The 19,294-nt window shown below is 42.8% G+C and overlaps 1 protein-coding gene and 1 pseudogene across 4 annotated transcripts in view; one reads left to right on the top strand and one right to left on the bottom strand.

The window, feature by feature from the left end:
* Positions 1–19,294, bottom strand: part of ZNF44 (zinc finger protein 44) — a 66,342-nt gene continuing 47,048 nt past the window's right edge. For 2 of the 4 annotated variants that reach the window (XM_037992301.2, XM_037992300.2), the window contains exons 2-4: positions 6,756–6,882; positions 6,494–6,554; positions 1–5,451 (exon numbers count right to left, since the gene is read on the bottom strand). In XM_037992301.2, coding sequence (XP_037848229.1) covers positions 4,050–5,451; positions 6,494–6,554; positions 6,756–6,882 — 1,590 coding nt within the window. In that variant the 3' untranslated portion in view covers positions 1–4,049. Of the gene's footprint in view, positions 5,452–6,493; positions 6,555–6,755; positions 6,883–7,367; positions 9,165–19,294 lie in introns of those variants that run through there. The other 2 variants (XM_037992302.2, XM_073016902.1) reach the window with 2 other exon arrangements.
* LOC103233967 (large ribosomal subunit protein eL28 pseudogene) lies at positions 15,781–16,771 on the top strand (annotated as a pseudogene).

Here is a 19,294-nt window from a genome sequence, read left to right as displayed (position 1 = left end):
TTCAGTAAACATCCCTTTTTTTATTTTAAAATAGTTCACAAAGATTGTATGTTCATGACGTACAATGTTATGTTTTGATGTATATATACATTCTGTAATGGTTACCAGTCAGATTAACACATTGATGACCCATGCTGTACATTAAATCTTCAGAACTTGTTCACCTTACAGCTTGGTTTTTAACCTTTGACCAACATTTCTCCATTTTCCCTACCTTCTGGACTCTAGTAACCACCGTTCCTCCCTCTACCTCTGAGTTTGAGTTTTTAAGATTCCACAATTAAGTGGGTTCATGAAGTATTTGCCTATGTCTGCCTTATAGTGTCCACCCCGTTTATTCATGTTGTGACAAATGTCAGGATTTCCTTTTTATGGCTGAGTAATATTTTGTTGTTTAAATATACATCACATTTTCTTTATTCATTCATTGATGGCTGCTAAGTTTCCATATTTTGACTATTGTGAATAATGCTGTAATGAACATGTGAGTGGCAGATAATCTCTTTGAAATACTGATCACTGCCTTTGGGCATATATGCATATACCCAGGGGTGAGACTGTTGGATCACATGGTTTTTTTTTTTTTTTTTGAGGAACCTCCACATCACAATGGCTGTACAAATGTACATTTCCACCAACAGTACACAAAGCTTCCTTTTTCTCTATACCCTAACACTAATCTTTCGATAGTACCCATCCTTGCATGTACGAGGTGACATGTAATTGTGGTTTTGATTTGAATTTCTGTAATGATTAGTGATATTAAGTCCCTTTTCATATGCTTTCAGACCATTTGTATGTCTTCGTTGAAAAAAATGTCCACTCAAGGTTTTTTATTTTTTCTTATTGTTTTTACCCCTGGCAGAAACCAGTCTGCTTTTCTTAATTTTTAGTGTTTTGAGACGGGAGGGGTCTGATTATGTTGCCCAGGTTGGTGTTGAACTCCTTGATCTTCCTGACTCACACTTCTGAGTACTGGCACTACAACTGGGCACCACTATGCCCAGCTAATAATTTATTTTTTATGTTTTTAGACATGAAGTCTCCCTATGTTGCCCAGGTTGGTCCCAAATTCCTGGCCTCAAGCAGTCCTGCCAAGTACCTGGAATTATAGGCATGAGCCACGGCACCTGGCCTCCTAAACTTACAAGAGTGTGACGACTTTGAAACATACCCAGCTTTGTTGGTGTCTTCCCAGGCCGATCCTCACATTTGGCTTTGATTAGCCTTTATCAAATTATTTCTGCCTCAACAGACTTAATTTTGGTCAATAATTTAACTGAGGTACTTTATAGATAACAGTGTCCGTTATACCGCAGGAAATACTTCAGTGTTTAGGTAATGAGAAAAGCAGAAGCTGTTCCCAATGACAGCTGCTCCCCAACTCAGCTCAAGGCGAAGTCTCACCCTGTTGAAAACTGTCACAAACCTCCATCAGACAAAGCTACCAGGTGACCATAATGGATCAACATGAAATTCTGTAACTATGTCACTGATCTAGTTAGAAAGAAAACAGACTCCAGACTCCAAACCCTAAAAAGGACCAGAAATCTCCTAATATAACTGTGCTTCTTATGAATTAGCTTTAGCACCACTCTATTCTTTCTGCCTCCTAGATAAGATCTATTAGCATTTCCGAGGACGCAATTGAGTTCACCTCACAGCATCCAATACAAACACCTCACTTTGTTGAATAGCAATGAAATCACCCAAAAGAAACACAAATCCTGTAAGAAGTCCTCTTAAGCACCCTCTCATTGATAACCCTGTCATTTATGCTTTGTGTTCATCCTTATTACAACTCTTTACACACCACTTTGACTACAGGTGTGATTCTAGTGGTCTTTGGCGAGATGGCACAGACAAAAGCATGCTTTGTTCTTGTGGTATTATAAATGAGTAGTTAGTTTCATGAGAAAACTTGTGACCATGTAAGGAATTAAAAATATTTTTCCTTTACATTTTCTTTTACATTTTTTAAAGAAAAAAAGTACTTGAACTTATATGCAAATGGTAATACTGACTCATTATTTAGAATGTATAATGACTAACCCAACAAAATTATGAAGTTGACCTGAAAATGCATAATTGCAATGGGATATTTTAATATATAGTCTCAGGTAATGGAAAATATTAATACAATATTTGTTAGTATACAAGTTGTTTTAAAAGAGTTAATAAAATATTTCTAAGAAATACCTGCATAAGTTGTTTGATAAATATGCATTGTTTTTATCACGTACAAACAACTCAGAGAGTGCACACGATCACATTCAGCTGTAATTGGAAATTCTTGCAATCTGCCTGACCTAAGACTTTTGTTCTCACAGAGACTGCGTCAGAGCAGTTACTGCACAATGCAACAGAGGAACAAGCCCCCATGTTGTTCTGTGTGACTGTATCATTGTAGCTGTCACGGAGAAACCAGGAACACAGTTATTACCAGTATTAACAGAATAAGGCGTTTACTATGCAAATTAGATCTTATTTGAATATAATCTAGAGATGAGGGTAGTCAGAACAACAGAAAATACCCTCAACCATGACAGTTTTAACTAGTTGCCTGGTGGATTATGTTGATACGGGTAATGTTAACTAAATTCTCTAGAATCTTTTCTCTTTTTGTTTCCATGTTAGAATTCACCAATAGCCTAACGACATGAAAGTTGGGAGGCAGAACTTAAGAAGGCTGCAAGGGGACTGCATGGACACTGGCCTCCTGCCTGTTTTCCTGATACTTTGTCCTGACAATCAAGAGTTTCTTTAAAACACCACCGTCTACTTCTGTTTTCTCAGAGGCGTCGGGTTCCACAGATGTCTCCACAATCTTCACATCAAAGATCCATTTGCAGTTTGGATTTTCCTGTCTGTCTCCATGTAGATGGGTCCAAAACCTGACTAATGCCTTCTTCAGTTCTGCCTTCCAGCTTTCATGTCAGTTAGACTACTGCTGAATTCCAACATAAAATCCAAAAGGGAATAGATTCTAGAAAACTTAGTTCACGTTACCCATAATGACATAACACAATCTAAGAGGGACACCTCCAACCTAGATTGTGTTGTCCTATCACAGATGTCACTTATTAATTCAAAGTCTACCATCCATATCTTGGCCAGAAAGAGTAAAATGTGGAAATAATTTACATAAGAGTATATTGTATAACCTTGGCCCACTATTCATTAGCAAGGGAAATAAAATAAGGCTCTCCTAATAAAAAAGAAGAAAGATTTTCTCCTGAGGAAGGTCAAATATATACATAATGGATAAGGGAAAGCCAGTACCTGCCATAGGATGCCAGTAGGAAACTCCCAGTACCAAAACTGTCATTTTTCAATGGCCTCTTCCTTACTTACAGAACTATTAAGAGAAAAAATGTTATTAACTGACTTAAGGAAAAAACACTACCAATTACACCTCTGCACTATTTCTTAAAGAGTATTGACAGAATAATCTCACCTAAATGTTCATTTATGAAAATAAGTGGGAACCCACAGTCCAGAGATCCACTTTAAGAATGTGGCACTAAGCCAGGCAAGGCAGCACACACCTGTAGTCCCAGCTGCTCAGGAAGCTGAGGTGGGAGGATCTCATGAGCCTAGAAGTCCAAGGCCAGCCTGGGCAACATGGCAAGACCCATCTCAAAAACAAACAAACAAAAAAACAAAAAAACTGGCCCAGTGTGGTGGCTCATGCCTATAATCCCAGCACTTTATGGGGCTGAGGTGGGAGGATTATTGAGGTCAGGGGAGTTGGCGATCAGCCTGGGCAAGATAATGTTGCCTGTCTCTACAAATATATACACGTATAAAAAATATTTTAAAATAAAAATATATTAAAAACTAGAATCAAAAAGGGACGTGGCACTGATAAATACATTTATTAAATTTTTTCATGGCATGAATTTTCTGGAGCATTACAGCTGAATTAAGTTATATCAGGCTTTCCTGTATTACTTACATTCATGCAACTACTCTCCAGTATGAACTTTCATATCAACTTTGAAAACCGTTAAAATTGCAAAACTTTTGATATTTTACATTTATAGTTTCTATTCAGTGTGCACTTTCTTCACATGGTATTGTAAGGATGCACGCCAAATGAAGGCGTTGCCACAATCCTTACATTTATAAGGTTTCTCTCCAGTGTGCATTCTCATGTGTACTCGAAAGCCTGTAAGAAAACTGAAGGGTTTTCCACATTCTTTACATTCATAGGGTTTCTCTCCAGTATGAATTCTTTCATGTATATGAATATAACTGGAACTACTGAAGGCTTTCCCACACTGTTTACATTCGTAAGGTTTCTCTCCGGTGTGGGTTCTTTCATGGATCTGGAAACCTGCAAGAGTAATGTATGTTTTCCCACATTTTTGACATTCATACTGTTTCTTTGCAGTGTGCATCCTTTCATGTCTTCGGGCAGAACTGCAACAATAAAAGGCTTTCCCACATTCCCTACATTTGTAGGGTTTCTCTCCAGTATGAGTCCTTTCATGTCTCTGAGCTGAGTAGTAGTATCTAAATGTTTTTCCACATTTTTTACATTCAAAGGGTTTATCTCCAGTGTGAGTACTTTCATGTGCTTGAAAACCTAAAGGAGACAAGTAAGTTTTCCCACACAGTTTACATTCATAGTGTTTCTGTGCAGTGTGATTCCTTTCATGCTTTTGAGCAGTACAGTGATAACTGAAGGCTTTCCCACATTCCTTACATTTGTAGGGTTTCTCTCCAGTGTGGGTCTTTTCATGTCTTTGAGCAGAGTTGTGATATACGAACACTTTTCCACATTTTTTACATTCATAGGGTTTTTCTCCAGTGTGAGTTCTTTCATGTGCTTGAAAACCTACAGAAGATATGTAGGTTTTTCCACATTGTTTACATTCATAGTGTTTCTGTACAGTGTGATTCCTTTCATGTGCTCGAGCAGAATGGCGGTAAATGAAGGGTTTGCCACATTCCTTACATTTGTAGGGTTTCTCTCCAGTATGAGCTTTTTCATGTCTTTGAGCGGACTGGTGATACCGGAATGCTTTTCCACATTCTTTACATTGATAGGGTTTATCTCCAGTGTGAGTCCTTCCATGTATTTGGAAAGAACGCTGACAACTGAAGGCTTTCCCGCAGGCCTTACATGTGTAGACTATCCTTGCACTGTGTGTTCTCTTATGCTTTTTAAAAGACTGCAGATAACTGAAGGGTTTCCCACATTTCTTACATTTATACGGCTTCTCTCCATATTCCCGACACTTATACAGTTTGTGTCTGGTGTAAGATCTGTTGTGTGTGTTAAGGGATGAATGATGGCTCAAGACTTTTCCACATACACTGCTTTCCCAAAGCTTTCCTCCAGAAGGAGTTTTCTTGTTCAGACTGAGATTTGGAATCTGGCTGAAACCTTCTCCACCATGACTACCTTCTTCACTTTCACAGAGTCTCTCTACCATATGATTTCTGTAAAAAATGAGCAGCACATTAATAGTCCATTTATTAAAGATGTTCTCTTTATTAACTGATACTAGAATAACTATTTTTTCCACTTTCAGGGAAAGTATAGATTTTTTTGTCCTGTCTAAATTGCTTGTGAGGTGAATGTATTGAATGCTGTGACTCTGCAAGCGAGCTCAAACATAGCTGTTATGAAAACAGTGATATTCATATATGGGTTTCTTTTTTTTTTTTTTTTTTTGAGACAAATCTCACTCTGTCGCCCAGGCTGGAGTGCAGTGGTGCGATTTTGGCTCACTGCAACCTCTGCCACCCGGGTTCAAGTGATTCTTCTGCCTCAGCCTCCTGAGTAGCAGGGATTACAGGCACCTGCCATTGCGCCTGGCTACTTTTTGTATTTTTAGTAAACATGGAGTTTTACTATGTTGCCCAGGCTGGTCTTGAACTCCTGACCTCATGATCCACCCACCTCGGCCTTCCAAAGTGCTGGGATTATAGGCGTGAGCCACCGCGCCCGGACCATATATGGGTTTCTTAATACTGTTTCTAAGTGAACTATTTTTCAAACACTGAACATCTATGTCATATTTAAGAAAGCACTTTGGGTTAATATTTTCTTTTTTTTTTCTTTTTTTTTTTTTGAGATGAAGCTTCACTCTTGTTGCCCAGGCTGGAATGCAATGGCGTGACCTCAGCTTACTGCAGCCTCTGCCTCCCAGGTTAAAGTGATTCTCCTGCCTCAGCCTCCCGAGTAGCTGGGATTACAGGCATGTGCCACCATGCCCAGCTAATTTTGTATTTTTAGTAGAGATGGGGTTTCTCCATGTTGGTCAGGTGGGTCTTGAACTCCCGACCTCAGGTGATCTGGCCGCCTCAGCCTCCCAAAGTGCCGGGATTACAGGCGTGAGCCACTGCGCCAGCTGGGTTAATATTTTCTAAGAACAGATACATTTGAGGCTTGGCTTATGTTTCCTTAATTATCAAATTTAATGACATACTAAGATTTTCTCCTAGAATACTGCTGCTTTCTTTTCTGAGTGTGACTCACCTGAGATTTCTCCCCTGGTTTTTGTACTGCTCTTCAGTGTTCCATTCTTTTTGTTTTGTTCCTGAAATGTAGACCCAGAAAATTATCATAAGTTATTAGAAATTACAGAAAAAGTATTAGATTCTAGGTCCATCTGTGACCATGCCTGATTTACAAAAGAATTTTGCCCTTTCACATTCTACATCTTGGAATAGCATTGATATCCAAGAAAAATGTATTCTCTAATTCATTCAAGAACATGATAGAATGATTTCATTTTTACCTATAGAGGCCAGATTCCTGAAGGTTTCCCACATCACATCTCTGTAGAGTTTTTTCTGTGAAGGATCCAGCAAAGCCCACTCCTCCTGTGTGAAGTTCACAGCCACATCTTCAAAGGTCACTGAGTCCTAAAACATTCCAAATGTGTGTAAAGGAGAGTGGGTGAGACTGACAGCACTGGGCAACTGTACTCAAGTCATAAGATGTTCACGATGATTCTGTGATCTCCAGGGATTTATTCTATGAATTTGTTGTCCGAACTCTCTTTGGCCACACTTCCTCAGTAATTTATGAACACATGAAAATTATTTCTACACTTTCACTGTGATCACAATCATACTGCTTTCCAATGGCAGGATCCAGAGCACTCTGGAGAAGTGAGAGAACTGCTGTACAAAAAAATTCCATTTTAAGACCATCGATTCTGTGTGAGAAAAACTCATCTTCTTCTTATACATCACATCACTCAACATTCCATGAGACACAAGGTCAACTCTGGATAATGTGTGAATGAATAAAAGCACACTGAAGAACTAGAAGCTTTTTCTACTATTCCCATCACTAAACATGAGAACAAGAAACACGTGGAAATCAAACTTGCAACAGTATTTACCTGACCATATTGTCCTGAGGTCCTCCACGATATTCAACGTAGTCAGATCCAGCCAATTCAATCAAAATATTTCTTTTGGAGAAGTTGGCTGGGCACAATGGCTCACACCTGTAATCCTAGCACTTTGGGAGGCCGAGGCAGGCAGACTGAGCTCAGGAGTTCGAGACCAGCCTGGGCAACATGGTGAAACCCCGTCTCGGTGGCTCACACCTGTAATCCCAACACTTTGGGAGGCTGAGGCAGGTGGATCACCTGAGGTTGGGAGTTCAAGACCAGCCTGGCTAAAATGGTGAAACCCCGTCTCTACTAAAAATACAAAATTAGCTGGGTGTGGTGGTGCATGCCTATAATCCCAGCTACTCAGGAGCCTGAGGCAGGAGAATTGCTTGAACCTGGGAGGTGGAGGGTGCAGTGAGCTGACATGGTGCCATTGCACTCCAGCCTGGGTGACAGAGCGAGGCTCTGTCTCAAAAAAAAAAAAAAAAAAAATTAGCTGGGTGTAGTGGTGCACATCTCTAATCCCAGCTACTTAGGAGGCTGAGGCATGAGAATCGCTTGAGCTTGGGAGGCAGAAGTTGCAGTGAGCTGAGATCACGCCACTGCACTGCACCCGAGAGAAGTGTTTATTTTCACTTGTGTTAATATTTATCAGAGACTTATTGTCCCATTTCATGGAGTTATTAAGTTACTGGGAAGTTAAAGCTCAGGCATGCCATCCTGAGATGGCAAAGTGCCAAAAGAGCTCTTTCCAGCAGAACCATTACAGTTAACCTTGGGCCTTGCTGACCCTGAGGAACAGGTTACGATTTGCAATTTACAGGCCAGGCACGGTGGCTCAAGCCTGTAATCCCAGCACTTTGGGCGGCCAAGGTGGGCAGATCACCTGAGGTCGGGAGTTCGAGACCAGCCTGACCAACACTGGAGAAACCCTGTCTCTACTAATAATACAAAATTAGCCCGGCGTGGTGGCGCATGCCTGTAATCCCAGCTACTTGGGAGGCTGAGGCAGGAGAATTGCTTGAACCCGGGAGGCAGAGGTTGCAGTGAGCCTAGATTGCACCAATGCACTCCAGCCTGGGCAGTAAGAATGAAACTCCATCTCAAAAAAAAAAAAAAAAAAAGAAAAGAAAAAGAAAAAAAGACTTGCAATTTACAATAAAGTGCGTTAAAGTCCACAATGAAATGATGAATTTACGCATGATTATAACATGTATAAAATGTTCTCAGCAGAGGTTTCTTCCAAAAGAACATAAAATGCCCTTTCTCCAATTTAAGAAGGAAGCGATTCCCCAGTCACTCTAGAGAAGAGGGATAAGAGTTAAATTGAACTTCTCAGAAACCATACAAGGAGAAAGTAGAGTAAAATATTTAAAGTTCTGAAAGAAAAACATCTGTATCAAGCAAAATTATCCTTCAAATGAGTCTATAGTACTTTCTGAGACAAAACTTGAGGGAATCTGTCACCAGTACACCCACTTTGCAAGAAATGTTCAATTCACCAGAAAGAAGGTAAATGACAAAGAAAGGTACTGCAATAGAGAAGACATAAGTGGAAGTAAAATATAATCATTTTCTCATTCTCAATTAATGTGACAGATAACAGGTTGTTCAAAGTAACAATAGCTACAACATGTAAGTACAATTTATGGATAAGTAAAATGAGTAACAGCATTGTTATAAGGGAGGGAGGAATTGGGAATACTCTATTATGAGTTACTTGGGCAACCAGTGAAGTGGCCTAAGATTGCCAGAAAGAGGGCTTAGGATAGTTGTATACTGAAAACTCAAGGGCAACCATTACAATAGTTAAAAAAAAAAAAAAAAAAAAAAGGCATAATCAATATGTTGAGAGAGGGAAATAAATGAAATCAGGTAAGGTAAATAGTCAAACACAGAAGTCACAAAGAAAATTAAAAAGTATGTTATTTACAAGAAAATTACCTACCTAATTATACGTTGTCTACAAGACCCTTTTTTTTTTTTTTTTTTGAGAGACGGAGACTCAGTCTGTCTCCCAGGCTGGAATGTGGTGGCACGATCTTGGCTCACTGCAACCTCTGCCTCCTGGGTTGAAGCGATTCTCCTGCCTCAGCTTCCCAAGTAGCTGGGACCATGGGTGTATACCACCACACCCAGCTAATTTTTTATTTTTTAGTAGAGACAGGGTTTCACTTTACATTGGTCAGCTGGTCTCAAACTCCTGACCTCAGGTGATGTGCCCGCCTCGGCCTCCCAAAGTGCTGGGATTACAGGTGTAAGCTACTGCACTCGGCCTTTTTTTTTAAGACGGAGTCGTGTTGTTGACCAGGCAGAAGTATGGTCTCAGCTTACTGCAACCTCTGCCTCTCAAGTTCAAGTGATTCTCCTGCCTCAGCCTCCTGAGTAGCTGGGATTACAGGCACGCACCACCATACCTGGCTAATTGTTGTATTTTTAGTAGAGACGGGGTTTTGTCATGTTGGTCAGGCTGGTCTCAAACTCCTGACCTCAGGTGATCCACCTGCCTTGGCCTCCCAAACTGCTGGGATTACAGGTGTGAGTCACTGCACCCGCCCAAGGGGTTGATTCTCTAAGAGGACACGGAGAATCTATGTGTAATATTTAGCGTGTATGTGCATAACAAAAAAATTGCAAAATGCACAAGGCAAAATGTGATATGACTACAAGGAGAAATACATGAATCCATGACTATAGTTGAGATTTCAACACCCTCCTACCAGTAATTAAGAGATCCAGTAGGCAAAAAAAAACCCAGGAAGGACAGGCCGAGTACAGTGGCTCACGCCTGCAATCCCAGCACTTTGGCAGGCCAAGGTGGGCGGAGTTCAAGACCAGTCTGGCCAACATGGTGAAACCCTGTCTGTACTGAAAATACAAAAAAAAATCAGACAGGAATGGTGGCGTGCACCTGTAATCTCAGCTAGTTGGGAGGCTGAGGCAGAGGAATTGCTTGAACCAAGGAAGTGGAGGTTGCAGTGAGCCGTGATCGCGCCACTGTGCTCCAGCCTGCACTCCAGCCTGGGTGACAGAGAGAGACTCCATCTCAAAAATAATAATAATAATAAAAAATAAAAAATAAACGAATGAAAATACAGCTTATTAAACTTTGTAGGGGCTGGGCATGGTGGCTCATGCCTATAATCCCAGCACTTTGGGAGGCTGAGGTGGGTGGATCACTTGAGGTCAGGAGTTCGAGACCAGCCTGGGCAACATGGCAAAACTCCGTCTCTACTAAAAATACAAAAAAATAAGCCAGGCATGGTGGCGCATGCCTGTAATCCCAGCTACTTGGGAGGCTGAGGCATGAGAATCGCTTGAACCTGGGAGGCAGAGGTCGCAGTGAACCAAGATCGTGCCACTGAACTCCAGCCTGGGTGACAGAGTCAGATTCCATCTCAAAACACACACACACACACACACACACACACACACACCCACCCCTTTGTGGGACACAGCAAAAAAAGGAGTACATAGAGGACAAATATGCTACTGAACAGATACACTAGAAAGGAAGAAAAATATATAATCAATTATCTAAGCATGTGCTTTAGGAAATTAGAAAAAGCAAATTAAAACCATAGTAAGCAAAAGAAAAGAAATTTTTTCAAATAGTGAAACTGCAAGAAATAAAAAAAAAAAATCAAAACCAAAGCCCGCTCTTTGAAAAGATGAATAAAATTGATAAAAATCTAGTCAAGCTAACTGAGGAAAACAAAGAGGATAGAAATTACTAATATCACAAATGAAAGGGGGAATAATGAAAATGAGAAAGCATTTGGCAAAGTATGACTTCCATTTATGATAGCAAACTAGGAATAGAGAGAAACTACTACTTCTTAAGAAAGAACATCTACAAGAAACTTACAGCTAACACCATACGTAACAGTGAAAACCGAAATGCTTTCCTAGTAAGATGAAGAACAAGGCAAGGGAGTCCCCTCATGCAGCATTTCTGTTCAACATGGTACTGGCACATAGTGTGGGCTTGCATCAGAAGCCTGTGGACAACTTATGACCATCTGGCTACCCACAGGGGCCACAAGAAGGGGTTGCTAAAGCCTACATAGTCTGGCCAGGCACGGTGGCTCACGCCTGTAATTCCAGCACTTTGGGAGACAGAGGTGGGCAGATCACCTGGGGTCAGGAGTTCAAGACCAGCCTCAACATGGAGAAACCCTGTCTCTACTAAAAATACAAAATTAGCCGGGCATGGTGGTGCATACCTGTAATCCCAGCTATTCAGGAGGCTGAGGCAGAATTGCTTGAACCTGGAAGGCAGAGGTTGCAGAGAGCCGAGATCGTGCCACTGCACTCCAGCCTGGGCAACAAGAGCGAAACTCCATCTCAAAAAAAAAAAAAAAAAAAAAAAAGCCTACATAGTAAAGGAGTCTGAGGGCATTAATTGCACGGCAGTTTGAACAGCCTAGAAGCCTCTGTGGTAGAAATACCCATTCAAGGTGGGCTAACCTGTAAGTCACAGCATTAATTGGATTTAATTAAAATTTACACACAAGGATTATGTTGCCTCCAGAACAAAGAACAAAAGACTCTAAAAGATATTGTGATGGTGAGAAAGTCAATAGCTATTTCTTAGCCTGGCCAACATGGTGAAACCTCGCCTCTGCTAAAACTACAAAAAAATTAGCCAGGCGTGGTGGTGCACACCTGTAATCCCAGCTACTGGGGAGGCTGAGGCATGGGAATCGCTTGAGCCTGGGAGGCGGAGATTGCAGTGAACTGAGATCTCACCACTGCACTCCAGCCTGGGTGACAGAGAGACCCTGTCTCAAACAAAACAAAACAAAAAACAAAAAACACGCTATTTCTTTACTATGTCAGGGAGGATGCGAGTCCTCTGCTTACCACATAATTTTCTGAAATTTAGCCAAGGTGTCAGTGCGTCTTACATTCTAGATGGGGCAATGGCCCTTCCACTTTTTGTAAGCTCTTTTCTTTCAATATTTGTATGTCCTGAATGAATGTCAAATGACTTGTCCCCAGAGAGCAATTACTTTTTTTTTTTTTTTCTTGAGACGGAGTCTTGCTCTGTCACCCAGGCTGGAGTGCAGCGGCATAATCTTGGCTCACTACAACCTCTGCCTCCCAGGTTCAAGTGATTCTTGTGCCTCAGCCTCCCAAGTAGCTGGGATTACAGGCGCTCACCATACCGGGCTAATTTTTGCATTTTTTAAAGTAGAGACAGGTTTTTGCCATGTTGGCGAGGCTGGTCTCAAATTCCTGACCTTGAGTGATCTTCCCACCTCAGCCTCCCACAGGTATGGGATTACAGGCATGAGCCACTGCGCCTGGCCAGCAAATGACTTTAATGTAATGCCATGCCTGTGCTCCTGGAGAAAGGTACATAAAATTTAGATCTTGCTGGCAAAGACTGCAATAGCAAGGCTACTGAGGTTCCATGAAAAGAAACCAGATAAAGGTGGACCAAATCCCTTCAAAGGTGAAGGTAAACTGCAGCTAAGAGTCTCTTGAAATAGAGACTGAATAGAACCTATACAAATCTGTGACACCAGAATATCTACCACTTGTTCGTTGGACGGAGTCAGTAATTTCCATAATGTTGGATATTGGGTGTAGGGGCTCCATAGGTTGGGATCACAGCAGTAAATTGCAATAATCCACTTTGAGGCACCCAGATTTAAGAACAAGCCAAATTAGGCTGGGTGTGGTGGCTCACACCTATAATCCCAACACTTTGGGAGGCTGAAGGGGGTGGATCCACCTGAGTCAGGAGTTCGAGACCAGCCTGGCCCACATGGTGAAACCCTGTCTTTACTTAAAAAAATACAAAAATTGGCTGGGCGTGGGGGCTCATGCCTGTAATCCCAGCACTTTGGGAGGCCAAGGCAGGTGGATCACAAGGTCAGGAGATCAAGAGCAGCCTGGCCAACATGGTGAAACTCCAACTCTACTAAAAATACAAAACTTAATCAGGCGTGGTGGCGGGTGCCTGTAATCCCAGCTACGTGGGAGGCTGAGGCAGGAGAATCATTTGAAACTGGAAGGTGGAGGTTGCAGTGAGCCGACATCGCGCCACTGCACTCTAGCCTCAGCAACAGCAGCAAAACTGTCTCAAAAAAAAAAAAAAAAAAAAATTGCTGGGTGTTGTGGTGCATGCCTGTCATCCCAGCTACTTGTGAGGCCAAGGCAGAAGAATCACTTGAACCTGGCTGGTGGAGGTTGCAGTGAGCCAAGATTGCGCCACTGCACTCTAGCCTAGGCGACAGAGCAAGACTCTATCTCAAAAAAAAAAAAAAAAAAAAAAAAAAAAAACGGCCAGGCCAAATTAGGCTGTTAACTGGAGAAATACCCGGCCAAATGCAGTGGCTCATGTCCATAATCCCAGCACTTTGGGAGGCTGAGGTAGGAGGACTGCTTCAGCCCAGGAGTTCAAGAACAGCTTGGGCAACATTGTGAGATCTCATCTCTCCAAAAAAAAAAAAAAAAAAAAAAATTTTAGCTGAGCATGGGGGCGCACCTGTGGTCCCAGCTTCTCAGGAGGCTGATGCAGGAGGATGCTTGAGTCCAGGTGTTGGAGGCTGCAGTGAGCTGTGATTGCATCACTGGATTCCAGCCTGGGCAACAGAGTGAGATCTTGTCAAAAAAAAAAAAAAAAGAAAAGAAAAAAAAAGGCAGCACTGGGGATAGTTGCCCCTTCACTACAACCATATAACCATTTTGTATTAATGGTTTTATATAATGGCTGTCAATCCTTCCAGGCCCAGTTCAATTTACATTGAGTCATATTAACTAATTTAATTGGGGAGTAAGTTCCATGGGGTCCCATTTTGTCAATCTAATTTGTAACTGCCAAAGACTTAATTTAAATTTATGGCTAGGTGCAGTGGCTCATTCCTGTAATTGTAGCACCCTGGGAGGCCGAGACAAGTGAATCACTTGAGGCCAGGAGTTTGAGACCAGCCTGGCCAACATGGCAAAACCCCGTCTCTACAAAAAACACAAGAATTAGCTGGGTTTGGTGGCGAGTGCCTGTAATCCCAACTACTCACAAGGCTGAGGCAGGAAAATTGCTTAAACTTGGGAGGCGGAGGTTGCAGTGAGCGGAGATCCCGCCACTGCACTCCAGCCTGGGTGACAGAGCAACACTCTGTCTCAATAAATAAATAAATAAATAACTCACTGGTTCAGAGCTTCCTTGGTCACTGTGGGATTTTTAAGGGCTGTTGTCTCACCTTGTCACCCAGGCTGGAGTGCAGTGGCACAGTCACAGCTCACTGCAGCCTCAACCTCCCAGGCTCAAGCTACCCTCCCACCTCAGCCTCCCAAAGCCAGGACTACAGGTGTGCGCCACTATACGCAGCTAATTTTTGTATTTTTACAAATACAGGGTTCCACCATGTTGCCCAGGCTGGTCTTGAACTCCTGGGCTCAAGCAATCCACCCACCTTGGCCTCCCAAAGTGCTGGGATTACAGGCGTGAGTCACCGCACCTGGCCCTATGTGATATTTTAAGACAATTCGTTCTATATTACAACCAAGAATGATTTAGTCAACACAATAGTTATGATGGCTAAGGAGAGGCACAGGGATTTCTGCTCTATTTATTTTATATTCAGTAACTCCTCTATGAGTATCGGGACACCTTCATTACATTTGATGGGATACCCAGATACAACTATAACATGAGCCCTAGTACTAATCCCATGAAGGTTTATCAGCTCATACAGATGTTAAAATTCAGAACCTACATTATAGAGGACAAAATCCCAAGGAGTGCCCTTTTACGATTTTTGTTATGCAAATCCCTTTAATACATTTCCAATTGGGTCAAACTGTGGACTTCTGTTTCATCAGTGTTTTTTCCTTTTGTTCCTTCCCTTCCCTGTTCTGTTTTTTGGTTACTGGACATACTTTGGGGGAGGGTGTGTCTTCTCTAACATGGTACTAATACTTTTTTTTCCCCACCAGCGAGCCGGTGTCATCAGGGTGAAGGGCCTCCCCTACGGCAATGGTTGCTCTAGAAGGTTTAAGAACCCCGGGTTTGAGTCAGGTTTGAACTAACTTCTTTGCTACGCCACAGCTATGCCATGGGTGTTATCCCCACTAAAACGAAAGGTCAAGATCTCTGTCATGCTAGAGGCACATGAAGCAGCAGCAACAGCACTTCAGGGTCTTGGGGAACCTTCTGCTGTTAAAGAGTGTAGACTCAGCCCATTATCTGATGGCTGCTGTTCTCTACCCCTGTCTTCTTTTTGAAGGACTGCTCCTCCAGGGCAGCCACATAATGACCAACCTCTGACGCAGTGTATATAGTCCCCCCTCCACTCGCACTCTTTACATTTGGGGCAACCCAGGCATGAGTCACAACTTCACTATAAATACACAGGCAGGGCTCTTTCCGTCTCAGGCCGCCACTACGAGAGGAGCCGCCACCATGTCCGCGCATCTGCAATGATGATCGTGCGGAACTGCTCCAGTTTCCTGATCAAGAGGAACAAGCCGCCCTACAGCACCGAGCCCAGTAACCTGAAGGCCCCAACTCCTTCCGCTACAGCGCGCTGATTTACCACAAGACTGTGGGCGTGGAGCTGGCAGCCGAGGGCAAAGGTGTGGTGGTGGTCAAGAAACGGAGATCCGGCCAGCCGAAGCCTGCCACCTCCTACATGCGTACCACCATCAACAAGAAAGCTCGCGCCACGCTCAGCAGCATCAGACACATGATCTGCAGGAACAAGCACCGCCCCGACCTGCGCATGGCCGACCTGCGCATGGCAGCCATCCGCAGGGCCAGCGCAGCCTGTGATGGCGAAGAGGAAGCGGACCCGCCCCACCAAGAGCTCCTGAGCCCCCTAGCCCCAAAGCAATAGAGTCAGCTGGCTTTCTCACCACCAGCCCCACACGCCCACCAAAAAAGAAAAAAAAAAAAAAACCACACAGGCAGGTCTTTGCTCAGGATGTAAACCCAGGACCACTTTAAGGATGGCCCTACTCCCATACTCCAGCTCCCAAATTCCAAGGAATTATCAAACTGTCAACTAAGGTCAGCTGAATCTAGAACCAGACTTGGCAGGGCTCAACAATGGAAGAAACACAGAGCAGCACAGCACTGAGCATGTGCTCCCAGTAAGCGGCAGCTCAAACTCTAGATGGGCCATAGAGCAGGTTAGCAATTCAGAACAAGAGAAGACAGACCCACGATGGTGGTCAATGTCTAGACATCTTGTTCACAGCACCAACTGCTAGTCACCTAGAGAGGCGAGGCTGCAATGATGGCACTGATGAGACTGGGTCTCACATACACTGAGAGGGTATGAAAAGGCTTATTACGCCCATGACTGAGGTCTCTAGGGAGAACAGGGCAGGCCTCTCAAGCAGGTGGGAAATGGCTTAAAAGAGCAAGGCAGGGAACTTGCCCAGGTGTTTACTGTGGTTGGAAGTGGGGCTGGGCACAAGTTCCTCTGCAGGCAACTGGTTATGTGGTTTGAATCTCCTGCCCTTGACACAGGAAGGATGCCCAGGCCTTCTCAGCTTGTCCAGAAGTGGGGCATTAAGGGAAGAGGATGAAGTGGTCAATTGTGAAACATTAAAAATGTGGAGTCCAACCAATAATTACAAGAACAATGGTGAACAGGGCCAGGCATGGTGGCTCTGGTGGCTCACACTTGGAATCCCAATGCTTTGGGAGGCCAAAGTGGAGGATCACTTGACCCCAGGAGTTCAAGACCAGCCTGAGCAACATAGCCAGACCCCATCTCTATATAAAAAATAAAGTAGCTGGGTGTGCTGGCATGCGACTGTAGTCGTAGCTACTCAGGAGGCTGAGATGGGAGAATCGCTTGAGCCTAGGAGTTCAAGGTTACAGGGAGCTATGATTGCATTACTGCACTCCAGCCTGGGTGACAGAGCAAGACCCTGTCCTCTGTCTCTAACAACAACAACAAAAAAGACAATGCGTTCACCAATAGTGAATAGAAAAAAATATGCATTTGCAATTGCTTGTTTTTATATAAAGAAACACTAACAGATGCACAAGTAATGATCAAAACTGGTTATCTGGGGGTGGCTGGAGCAAGAGCACTAGGGTAAACCAGGATATTCTGGCCATAAGTTTTCTCAACCCACACTTTCTTTTAGATTTTTTTTAAACCTTCGTATTTTAAATGATCGAAAAAATTATATAAACTATACTATTAGCCATTATATTTAATTAACTTGTTTCTAAAATTTATTTAATTTTAACTTTTTTTAAACATAGGAAACTGGGTGGGCGCAGTGGCTCATGCCTGTAATCCCTCCACTTTGGGAGGCCGAGGCAGGCGGATCACAAGGTCAGGAGATCGAGACCATCCTGGCTAACACGGTGAAACCCCCTCTCTACTAAAATACAAAAAATTAGCCAGGCGCGGTGGCGGGTGCCTGTAGTCCCAGCTACAGGCTGAGGCAGGAGAATGGCGCGAACCCGGGAGGCAGAGCTTGCAGTGAGCCGAGATCGCGCCACTGCACTCCAGCCTGGGCGACAGAGTGAAGACTCCGCCTTAAAAAAAAAAGAAAAAGAAAAAAAACAACATAGGAAACCATTCTAAGATTTCATCCTTTAAATAATAATAGGTATGAAAGTGTAAACTAAGAAAAAAAATCTCTAACTAAATGACAAATTGCATCCTGTTTTGTATTTCTACTGTATCCCAGAGGGCAGTGCTTTCAGGAATGAGTAGCCTATTTAATGCATGATGGATTTAAACCTAACTCTCTAAATGTAAAAAAGTCTCAAAGATTACATAAGCTTTGAGTAGTTTCCCTTGTATCATTAAAATAGGAACTCAATTGAATTTTCATCTTATCAATTAAAATAATTCATTTTTCTTAGGAAGAGTAGAGCCTTTTAAATGTCACGTCCTCTAGGGATATGCACATACAAAACTGACTTAAAAATGAAAAATGTACCCGAGAACTTTAATGCACTCATCTTGCATCTTGAGATTCTTTTGCACAAAAGGAACGCAATTCTGTTTGGTTCCACAATTATCTTGCCTTACATCATATTTATCAACTTTCATTTTCAAAGCCGAAGAAACGAAAGAAACGAATATCCTACACACTCACACATATAAAATTACAAAATGCTAAGGGAAACTACAGTTGGAGCACCACAATAAACAGATAAAGGAATCCAAAGGAAAGAAACACAGATATTCTTCTCATCAGCTTAGCAGCCTGCTTCCCCACAATTCAGAACTGTAAATCCCATACACAGAACTTGTAAATCCCTTAACAAGCTTGGGGGTCAGACTCTCACCATTAAGGCCTAACACCTAGAGTAGTTCAGTCCCAGATTCAGTTTAAGGTTCTGACCCAAATGAACTCTCTAATTCATCAATCTCAGATCCAGGAGACAAAAGTCCTAACTTCATAGACTTTCTCAACACGTAAATATTACACTGAATGCAGCAACACTGGGGATGCAAAACTGAAGGCCGGGAGTGGCGGCTCATGCCTGTAATCCCAGCACCTGGGAGGCCAAGATGGGATTTCCTGAGGTCACAAGTTTGAGACCAGCTTGGGCAATGTATCAAGACCCTATCTCTACAAAAAACAAACAAACATAAAAAAAAAACCAAGCATGGTAGCATGTGCCTGTAGTCCTAGCTACTTGGGAGGCTGAGGTGGGAGGATCACTTGAGCCCAGGAGTCCAGGCTGCAGTGAGCCAAGACTGTGCCACTGCACCCCAGCCTGGGTGATAGATTAAGAACCTGTCTCAAACAAAACAACAGCAACAACTACCCCTCAAATCCACTGTCTATAAGCAAGCCCAAGGAAACTACAATTACAATCCCAGAAAGTATCATTATGTTCCCCTCCCCACCACCTAGGTGTGGATCCCCAGTTTTCCAATGCTCAGTTTCTGTCAGTACCAAAGGAGTCTTTCCTTAATAGGTGTGAGTACGTA

Source organism: Chlorocebus sabaeus, chromosome 6, assembly GCF_047675955.1.
Source record: "Chlorocebus sabaeus isolate Y175 chromosome 6, mChlSab1.0.hap1, whole genome shotgun sequence".
In the NCBI taxonomy this organism is placed as follows: domain Eukaryota; kingdom Metazoa; phylum Chordata; class Mammalia; order Primates; family Cercopithecidae; genus Chlorocebus; species Chlorocebus sabaeus.
Note: the sequence above shows the minus strand (reverse complement) of the source record. Positions and strands in the feature narration are given on the sequence as shown.